The 11,470-nt window shown below is 38.1% G+C and overlaps 1 protein-coding gene across 1 annotated transcript; it reads left to right on the top strand.

Annotated features, from left to right (window-relative positions):
- The first annotated feature begins 4,324 nt into the window (after window positions 1-4,324).
- Window positions 4,325-10,860, top strand: LOC137612278 (ATP-sensitive inward rectifier potassium channel 10-like). The gene is made up of 5 exons (XM_068340732.1): window positions 4,325-6,625; window positions 7,884-8,095; window positions 8,835-8,966; window positions 9,067-9,244; window positions 9,324-10,860. Exons 1-5 carry the CDS (start codon window positions 6,280-6,282, stop codon window positions 9,716-9,718), a joined length of 1,263 nt encoding a protein of 420 aa, XP_068196833.1. The 5' UTR covers window positions 4,325-6,279; the 3' UTR covers window positions 9,719-10,860.
- Window positions 10,861-11,470: the final 610 nt, after the last annotated feature.

Below are 11,470 nucleotides of genomic sequence, written 5' to 3'. Positions count from 1 at the left end.
TCCCTTAAGCTGAAATAGATGGAAATATGAAATATGTCTTTGACTGTAGGATTTATTTATTTAAATTTGCATTTTCCATTTTTTTCATGGTTCATAGTTGTAATGGCTTCAGTGATCCTCTCTGCACTGCCATGTCCAATGTGTGAGCAGAGGCAATAACTGATGTGTTCTTTTACATAACATGCAAACTTAAGAATTATGAGTATTTCTTTCCCGTTTGCCATACTTTTTCAGAAATACAGTAGTCCATAAACCATGTCGTAAAAAGCCACACATAATATAACAATATAATAATAATAATCTATATCTTCTACATTAAACTGGTTTGTTACTATTTTACCAAATGCCTGAACAATAGATCCCTTTCACCATTCTGTCTAGTACTGATGACTTCCTTATGTGCTTTAAGAGCCAGAAAAACCTGTTAACTCCTCTGTGGAAGAGGAATCCACTCCACTGAGCGCCGTGCATCTATGTACCCGTAAATACACTGTTATTCAGGTGTCATGAACTTGGTGTTTACTGTCACTGTTGAGAGGAATAGCTGCTGATTCAGTACTCTAAGTTCAGTGTGAGGATTAGCTGGTAAAGATTAATCTATTGATTGTAACCAGGGGTCATATTTCAAAAGACCCTATCAATTTAATTTCCTCTCTTTGGTCATGATTAACTAATAAATCAGTTTGATTCAGTGATTCCGACCATAAAATTTATGATTTAAATATCATTAAGACTCTTAGACCTTTGAACATTTCCTTTGACCTCTTTTACTATCAGAAAACAAAAAAATATGTTTCTATGTCATATTTTGACAAAATTGCAATGCACCTTTGATTATTTGTTTTTGGGTAAGAATCCAGGAACCTTTAAAGTGAAATCGTACTATCTGCTGCCATCTCCTGACTCAACTGAACAACTATCAGTCTAATCCTCCTCTCCAGAACCCTGGAACAGACTTTTCCTGGGAGGCGGAGGAGTGTGATCCCTCTATAGTTAGAGCACACCTTTTGCTCCTTGTTCTTGAAAAGATGGACCACCACCCTGGTCTACCAATCCACAGGTACTGTCCTCAACTGCATCGTGCTGTAACAGAGATGTGCCAACCAGGACAATCCCTGCACATCCAGAAACCTAAGGTACTCAGGGCAAGCAGTTGGAGTTCTGATGACACGACAATAATTATTTGGTAAATAAATATTTCTATCTTTGTACTTTGTCTTGTCTTAAGAAAACCTCTCTCCACCATAGTTACCTATCCCAGTCAAACCAGCTGCTAAATACCACATCGTATGTAGTTGTATCAACCTTGGCAGAAGGATTCAAATGCATTACTGACTGAATAAAATGATTTCAGTTAAACACATGCTGACCAACAAAAATGATCCAAAGGAGGATCCAAAACTGCTTTCAAGAAATAAATTGAAGCACTTTGATGAGGAAAACACTTGAGACAACAAGGTAAGAGTACAGTACACAGGTGACACCGAGAAGAGACAGAGGCGACAATCACAATGGAAGGAAATCACCCAAAGGGAGGAAGTCATGATCTGCAATGAGACAAAAAAAGATGAGTTACCAAATGAAACAGGAAGTTTATGACGGGACTAGTCATAAATAACTTAACTTGACAAAAAGTCAAATGTGACAAACTGTATTACAGTTAACTGATTTGAGGGGACACAACAATAACACTATTATTTTATTTTATGATTTTTGAACCCAGTTCATTGTTTTCACTTGTGCCAGGACACCAAAAGCAGAAGGAAGCGAGAAGCTGAGAAAAGGGGTAAATAAAAATAAAATAAATGGGAATGACAGCAGGATAAAAGGAGAGAGAGATAGAGGTAAGACACACACACACACACACACACACACACACACACACACACACACACACACACACACACACACACACACACACACACACACACACACACACACACAGTGGGGAAGTTTGTATGAACTTTTGAGTGATTCAGATCATATGTTCCCATCAGGAGACAATCATTTGTGATAAATGACCACACACACACACACAGACACACAGACACACAGACACACAGACACACAGACACACACACACACACACACACACACACACACACACACACACACACACACACACACACACACACACACACACACACACACACACACACACACACACACACACACACACACGATCAAACACATGCTAAGTTTGTCTATTCAAAGACAAAAACAAATCCATACTATTTGTGTCTCATGTGTTGATTTAAGGTTGAACACTCATCTTTGAAACAACAAAATGATACCGTAATGACTGCTTTGATGATACGATATAATGCGCGATGGCTATTTCAACGATACATGCTTATATCAAGGTAATATTACCACGTGATGATTCGCCACTTTTTAAATGCTTAACTTATTCCTGTAACGGTTTGAGTTGGAAGAACCGACAAATAATAATCACAACATTTTACAAAACGCTCAATGTTGTGAACTTAAAAAACCTGCGTGTAGCTTTTAAAATCATAAATTTGCCATTAGTTTATGAGATATCAGTAAAAAAAAATTTTTTTCAAATTTTTTTTATCTAGATAGAAGTTGGATTGAGTTGAAACAACTTAGATATTGGTGGCAATGCCATTCGTCTGTGCCTGCCCTTTACAATATATGTTGTCCTCCTCCAAATCTATATTTCAATCTCCCATCTATAACTCACTATGTCCACAGCTGCCTCAACTATAGCTCGGCCTCAACATGAAACTGGAGGAAAATAACAAATAAACTTGTACTGATGGTACAGGTAATAAAGTAATATGGAAGTCCAGAATATGTAAGATATTATAGAAGCATTTGTACATTCTGTCATATCAATTCATCCAATAGCTTTAATTTTTAACTTTGTAGAAAAAACAAAAACATCTTTTTAAGACCATCTGATTGTCCATTGGTTAAAAACATGGAAAAGAGAGAGAGAGAAATAATTGCATTTTCAAATGCAATTACACAATAACTCTGCTGAGGTGCTCTTCTGTAAACCACATTTAGTCCTCATAATTTCTTACATTCATCAGTTTCTGTTGTAAATAACTTCAATGCATTCTATCAGAGGCACAAACAGGGACCTTTCAGTATTTTGGACCAATAGCAGACTCTAACCACATCTCCTGTAATTAAATAGTGCTTTGTCACCCTCTCTTGAGGCAGAATAAGGGCTAGTATTCACCTCACGGACATCTGTCTTTATATGCTTGTGGTCAACAGAACGCTCCATACAAACATTGTTGGACACAGCAAACGGGGAGCACAGAAGTTATGAATAGGAGGCTCTGTGGTGCCCCCTAAAAGAGTTTTAGTGTGTTTTCGTGTGTGTGTGTGTGTGTGTGTGTGTGTGTGTGTGCCCACTGCAAAGAGGGTTCTGTTGAGGCCACTTGATGTGTGTGAGTTCATGTGTGCAGAATGTGAGGCAATTTGTGTGTTTATGCAGAACTAATGTAAACTCAAATGCACAGAACACGATGTAAGAAGTGATAGTTTGATCCTTATTGTTCAAAGGGATTTTTATTACCAAACTGATATGTTTGTGTTGATCTGACTCTGAATTGGGCTATCCATTACCACATCAGTTACCCACACGTGAGCGTGACCCACCAGGGATTGTGGAGTGAGAGAGAGAGAGACAGGAGTTCTGGATTTAAAGCCAAGTCCCATCTCTTTCCAAAAGGTCTGTCAACGGCGAAACCTGGAAATGTGTCAGAAACAGGAGCCCAATGAGCAAAACACAGTGCTTTTCAATGGGGTATCACTGTTGCAGGGTGCAGACTGCTGAAGCTACTCTTCCTGCTGAACGACAATCCCATCTGAGCTGTTTAGAACACGTATGACAACAAAGCTGACATATGGACAAAAAGCTGAGGATTTGGGCTCCTAACTACTGTTTGCGCGGCTAAATCAGATCCTAATCCCAGCTGAAAAGGTAAGCAGATACATTTGTCGATGAATATACAAAATGCAATGAGTACATGGATGTATGAAGGAAAAAAAAAAGTGGTAAATTAAGAAACACAACTATATGCAATATTCTTTAATTGTAATTTGTTACTGCCTGGGTAATGGTATACCCGGAAATGAAATGTACTTATGGAAAGGATTAAATTTATGGTTTGCAATTTTAACTTATAATTAATATTTAATTTTCAAACAATATACAACTTTAAATATATCTTTTTATTGGGTTATTTCACAAATATTGGTAAATAATAGCAAACTATGAAAGACAGTATCACGTTTTTTCTTTTCAATGGAATTCTAATCACATTATAACACTATCTTGAAACTCCCCAACTGTTTTAGTAATGCTTGGGTTAGAAGTTTTCCAATATGATGAAAAAGAGTTGTTTTTTTAAACCTAAATAAGCAGTAGAAAGGAAAAACATTTGAAGCAGTTACATCTGCAGGGGATGTGTGATTAACATTAGGACCATCGCCATTTAACTCGATCATTCACGAGTTTTTAATATTAAATAACATTGGTTTGTTTCTTTAAAAGCAGTAAACATCTCCTTCTAATTTAAAGTAATGGAAGTAAATAAAGGAGGAAGGTAAGGGAACGGGGGCGCAGGAGGGAGGGAGAGGTAGAGGGGTATTACTCCTCACTCCAGAATACTAATGAGGGCCTTTTGTCACAGATCTCGTCCTCGTTCACTTCCTGTCTTCTGTTCTCTCCTTTTTTCTTCCCTCATTTCTTTCACTCTCTTTCACACACAACCACACACAAATACACACATAATTGTATACATTTTTTCCACATAATTGCCCAAAAACACAAACACGTGTATACAGAGTTACAGATGGACACTTCAAGTCTCGCACACACATGGAAATATGAACGTAATTGCAATGCCGCACATGGATGGACACAGAGTCATTTTTGTCAATAGTGTCTTTTGTTTCTTTTATCTGAGTTTCAAACAAAGCATTCCTGTGTAAACGGGAGAGGGAAGGATGGAAGACAGAAGGGAAGTAGAAAACGAGTGTGAGAGGGGATAACAAAATCATTCAGCACCCCTTTGTTTTTTTTACGAGAAAAAAAAAAGTTTGGATTCAGTTTTTGGATCCAGTAGATCCAGTTTTCCAACCAGTTATGTGAGGCAGGAGAGTGCAGCTGTCATATCACCATGGAGACATAATTTATCCTACAGGAGAGGTAGGTGAAATTTACTCTTATTAGTTGTATTACATGCCTCTTGATGGAAGTTATATTTTTCTAATTGTTATTATTGTTCACTTCAGGTGTTCATGAGTTTTTAGGAGAAGTTTGAATCTCAAACTTTCCAGATGTTTTTATAGTGGAAATGCATTGAAGGCTTTCTTTAAACAGATACAGAGGTTTGAATAAGATTTTTAAAAATCATTTAGTCAACAAATGTAATGTTGGGGTCTCCATTGAATTAAAAAAAAAAAAATTACCAACAACTTGTTAGACCTTGTGAGAATCTGGAAAATAAAGCAGCACAAAACACACGAAAGAACGGCTGCAAAAAAACGTGTCTGAAAAAAAACGTCCTGATTGGAGCACCCAGGGACCCCATTCACCTTTTTCCGACCAAATCCTTGCTGCCATCTCCTGTTACCAGTCAGAAGTTTACTCTTTGTCTGCTAAAAGCCTTGAGTTCGGATGGACAGTAAAGCTTACAAATAACTCGATCTGGATAAAGAAGATCTCAGCTGTAACCGATTCATTCAGGTTGACAAATAGCGTCCTGTGGGTGAGTTGTCAGGTTCGCACACATCTTCATCCTAATTTTAGTTTTCCATCTTTTCTTCTCCTTGTAGGATATACTGTAAGTCGGTTTGAGCCAGCAGGTCAAGTGTGTAGAGACACACTAACTGTTTACTGGGACAAATGCAAATACACTTAATACAAATGCATCTTAAATGATCTTTACCAGCTGTCTATATTACCAGCTGTATTACTATATATATATTACTATATTACCGGCTTCATGATAAGGCTTGAGTTCACAAAATGCTATTAGTCAGGCCTTTCTCTTCTAGTCCCACATCAGTGTGTCATTATAAATGTAGTAGCTTCATTATAAATGTGAATGCTTTTTCATTTCACTTATTTTTCTGTTTGTTTTGAATAATAGCCGCAGTCGGATTTCAGGAATTATTAGACTTGCAGGAAATTTTTTTTTTGATCGGGCCTTTTCTAGTAAGACCTTCGAGTTGAAACAAAACTACACATTTCACCAAATAAATAATGCATATTTATTTCTAAATCAACAGATGACGACTGCTACGCCCCATTCTTCTCGCAGCTCCTCCCCTCATAAGATCTGCCACTCCCAGACGCAGACAGACGTTTTAAAACCGTTACTGGGCGGCGCCGTATCCAGCGGAGGCGGGACTCTGAGGAAGAGGAGGCGCATCCTGTCCAAAGATGGGCGGAGTAACGTTCGCATCGAACACATCAGTGGGAGGAGCGCTCTGTACATGCGTGACCTGTGGACAACTTTCGTGGACATGCAGTGGCGCTACAAGCTCCTCCTTTTCACCGCCACCTTTGCAGGGACCTGGTTCCTGTTCGGGGTGCTCTGGTATCTGGTGGCGCTGGTGCACGGAGACCTGCTGGGTGAGAGAATACCAACCTGAGTGGGTTTTAATGTGTCCTTCCAGAAAAACACATTGGGCACTTGTGAAGAAAAGTAAATTACTAACAATCAATATGTAATATATAGAATTAAAAAAAAAAAAAATTATACATTACAATTTACTTTCAGGCCATTTTGATAAAAAAGAACCTTGTGCTTAACTCAAGGTACATCTGAATCTACCTACCTACCTACCTACCTACCTACCTGCTTCTTTCTCAAGTTTTTTTTTACCGCATTTTTTTGTCTGTTTTCAGAAATAGATTTCATTTTCTTATGAACTGTGGTTATGCCCATTATGAGTCAACTACCACAAATATCAGTAGCAAGTTTTTTGTATGTGTGAAGAGGTGGTTAGAAGTAGGACCTTTTAAGGAACATATAATTGAGTTTTTTGACATTTAGACCCTGGAACTCTGAGAAAATAAGGGTCTTATCCTCATTTGACCAATTGACTAAATTTCTGATAATGAAAATTTCTGATAATTTTTTCACCTAATTTGCAATTCCAATTATGACTATAACATCTCATAGACACGAGAAGAAGATTTTTCAGAATTCTAAGCATTTTTTTCTTTCACTTTTCAAAACTGGCGCAAAGCACATTTATTTATTTATTGTTCACCTGTGGAATTCAATTCCACAGGTGAACAATTCCAGTGGACAGTTTAACTTAAATAAGTTATTTGTCTTTGTCTTCAATGTATTCCAGAGCTTGAACATTTCGTGCTTGTTGTTTTTATAGCACTGCATATCTACATCCCTACAGTTCCATTGAGAGTCAGGGTTGAGGTTAGAGTTAGGGTTAGAGTCAGGGTTAGAGTTAGTTAGGTTTAGTGTCAAGGCCAGGGTTAAGCCTTGGGTTAGGCTCAGAGTTAGGGTTATGATCAAGGTCAAGATTAGGGTTAGTGTTAGGCTTAGGGTCAGAGTTAAATGTTGGTAATGTATTTATTTTGCAAGATTAATTTTGAGCATAAAATAATTCCAATGAAGTTTAAATATTGTTGATCTTAGGAAATGACTTTGTATCTACCTGCTCTCACTAACTTCCGTGAATATAACTCATGTTTTCTGAGCCTGAGAAGACAAACCACAGGAAGTCTCACACTTCACAACAGGCAGGCTAGATGGTCTGTTCTGAATAAACCTGTGTCTTGGTGAACCAAAAAACCCAGTTTACAGTAAAGTGTAGAGAAGTTACAACCTAAAATGTAACTGACAGGTACCGTGTTCCTCCAGAGTTCGACCCTCCATCAAACCACACACCGTGTGTGATGCAGATGCAGAGCCTGACGGGGGCCTTCCTCTTCTCTCTGGAATCCCAGACGACTATTGGTTACGGTTTCCGCTGCATCACAGAGGAATGTCCTGTCGCCGTCGTTCTACTCATCATCCAGCTGGTCATCACCATGCTTATGGAAATCTTCATCACTGGCACCTTCTTGGCCAAGGTAGTCAATACATCACTTCTCCAGCTACCAGGAGAGACACAAAGAGAGATGACATAACTGACACAAAAACAAATGACACAAATAAAACTTTATATTGTACTCTAGAATTTGTTGCTGTGGCAGTATCAATATTTTCTATCCAAAAACCTGTATTGTACTATAAAGTACTCTGTCAATGCAAATACACGACTTCCTCAAGCCGATGCAGGTCTATATTAGTGTGTCTCTTGGGTACCAGAGGGGTGTGCTTTTCTTTTTCTGAGCAGGATGTGGTTTTTTACTTGTTCCTCAGTCTCCAGGTGTTGAGGTGTGCTTAATACCTCCTAAATCTAATCTAATAATCTAATCCAAATCCAATCTCAATGTTTGCACTTCCAACATGCATTCCAGCGATATTTCAGGGACTGATGCTTGTGAGAAATACTTTTGATTTAATAAACACAACTATACTTGCATTTGGCTTTTATATTTTTATACTTTTTTACAGGTATTGATCTCTATTACTGAAGTAATATTGAAGTAATTGTGACTAGAAGTCTAGAAGTAAATCGGGAAAGTGCTTGTGATACGGAGGTATGCCCAAAAGAAATAATCTTCCCAACTGTGTTTTTGTTAACGTATATTTAATAAGTACACACCCACTAAAGTAGTCTTTCGTGGACTTGTGTTTGAACTATTCTTTTATTCTGTTCCCAGATTATCAGAGAGTATTCAGAGTAATTAAACTTTGTCTGCTCAGGTTGCTCGGCCAAAGAAGCGCAGTGAGACTGTAAAATTTAGCCAACATGCGGTGGTGTCGACCCACGAAGGACAACCCTGCTTGATGATCAGGGTCGCTAACATGCGAAAGAGCCTCCTGATTGGCTGCCAGGTAAGAGTAACGGATTATTAGATACTTCAAAGTCCTCTGATGGATGTAAAAAATAGTTTTACTCAAATCAAATCCAACACATTGTCTCTGTCACTTCCAGGTCACTGGAAAACTGCTTCAGACATCTCTGACGAAGGAAGGGGAGACCGTACGCCTGGACCAGAGCAATGTTTCCTTTCAGGTAGACATGTCCAGCGATAGCCCCTTCCTTATCCTGCCCCTCACCTTCTACCATCTCATAGATGAAAACAGCCCCCTGCGAGCCTGGTCAGCAAAAGGTATGCGTGGCATGATCTGAACTTCTGTCTTTTCTCCTTCGTCTTCAGCTAACACTCTCATTTTGTTGATTTTCAATAGGGGGGGGTTGGACAGATCCAGAGTTGGCAGATTTTGAGCTGCTGGTGATAATGAGTGCCACAATTGAACCAACATCTGCCACATGCCAGATCCGCACCTCCTACCTGCCTGATGAGATTCTCTGGGGCTATGAGTTTCCACCTGTAGTCTCCCTGTCTTCATCTGGCAAATACGTAGCAGACTTTGCCTTTTTTGACAAAGTCTCCAAGACCAAGACGATGCCCTTCTTCAAACCGTCCAACCCCCTGCATGGCTACCAGAGCAAAGAAGGCAGGACTGTCCCTGAGATGTCCGATCTCGACAAGATTCGCCTTGAGCAGAGCTACAGGGAGAGTGGGGAAGACTATGGCCGGACCAGAGACAGTGCTCTTAGTGTTCGTATAAGCAACGTATGAACCAAATGAATGATTGATCTGGAGGCCTCCGGATAAGTAGCAGAAATATGAGACTGAGTAAAACAGCGAAGCATCTAGTGGACTCAGTTTAGTACACTCTCTGTTGGGACAGCTTGAACTTATATCAGGAAAATATCGATTGTAGGTCTCAGTCGCACAAGATGCTACAGAAATCAAATATGATGATCAAATTTGTCATAGTTTTGGTTGGTAGGGTGTTTTTTTGTTGGCTTGACTATATTCATGTTATGGTTAAATCAGTTAATAACTAAAACAATTACGTTTGGTGTATTTTCCACACCAAAAATATCATTAAAAAATAAAGTGGAGTCTACAGAAAACCAGTGACTCATATAGAAACTATGCATCGATCGGTATGAAAGTTTTTTTTCATAAATGTACGGTCATGGAGAGAAATTGAAAGGTTATTTTCATTTGGAGGTGGTGGAAAAAAATACCCCACAGACATGGGGGAGACTCCAACACTTCCCCTGAAAGAAACATGTGCTTAACAACGCACAAATAGGTAGGTAGTATAGTTTTATGGTAACATTTCTGAGAGTTTCAATTGGGTTCACTATTATTGAAGTAAAAACACTCCCATGACGTTTTATTTCCTGTTGTAAAATGACAGAGGTACTAGTGCTAAAGACAAACATTTGGCATCATTTTATGAACTACACAAAGCAGTTATGATATGGTTTAATGTAATATTATAGCTGCCATCATGCAGACAAATGTCACTCTGACTATGATAAGTTCAAGGTTCTCTGTAAATTTCTTGAGGGTGTGGGCATTTTTAGTTTCCTGTGATGTGTGATTATCATTGCTGTTAGCACTTTATGTAAGTACATGATGTATGTTTGCACCTTAGGCAGCTGTGTACATTCAAGAAACTTGAGATATGACTTTTTAGTGAAAGTACATATTAAAATAATATCAATACCAGTGAATCTGAAGCCTTTAGAAGAAACTTTTATATAAATGCTTCTGTCCTAGAATGTTTTTTGGAAAAGTGTTTGTGCCTGTATGACACACTGGAATATGACAAACTGACTGATGCAAATGAGATATTATTAAACTACTGTGGGTAAAGATGCACATCTGGGAATTGAGAGTGGAGACTCTGATGCAACACTTGTTTCTGTGGTTAAAAAAAGAAACTTCTATTCAGAAATATTAACATTATCATGCTCAATAAGTTGTTGAATCCCCTTCATCAAAATGAAATGAAGGCTTGTGAGAGAGGAGATGTGAGAATGTTGAAAATTGCTGGTAATGGTTCTGTTCACAATGTAAGACATGAGGATGAGTATGGTGGATATGAATATGTTGGAAATTTCATGTAACTCTATTCTTTTTAACACTTCACTGTGTTTAGTCTACAAACAGATCAAATGAGACAAAACTGTCTAATAAATGATTTAATAAAGCTGATTATGATTTCTCAAAGAACACATTTTGTCATGTCTTTCAACAGTTTAATATACTATGTATATATATATATATATATATATATATATATATATATATATATACATACACATACTTGCATACATGTATGTGTATACATGTATACATATATAGTACTGTACATATACAGGAAATTTAAACACACATATAAACATACATATACTGTATACACACACAGATACAGCGCTGTGGTATTGTATATATTTCTGGTTCCACTTCCTCATCATGCACATTGTCCATGATGGTGCTGGGGTGTAGTGTACTTCTCTTCCTCGTCCC

This window comes from Antennarius striatus, chromosome 18 (genome assembly GCF_040054535.1).
Source record: "Antennarius striatus isolate MH-2024 chromosome 18, ASM4005453v1, whole genome shotgun sequence".
NCBI lineage: Eukaryota > Metazoa > Chordata > Actinopteri > Lophiiformes > Antennariidae > Antennarius > Antennarius striatus.
The sequence above is the reverse complement of the archived record's forward strand: the minus strand, read 5'-3'. Positions and strand labels throughout refer to the sequence as shown.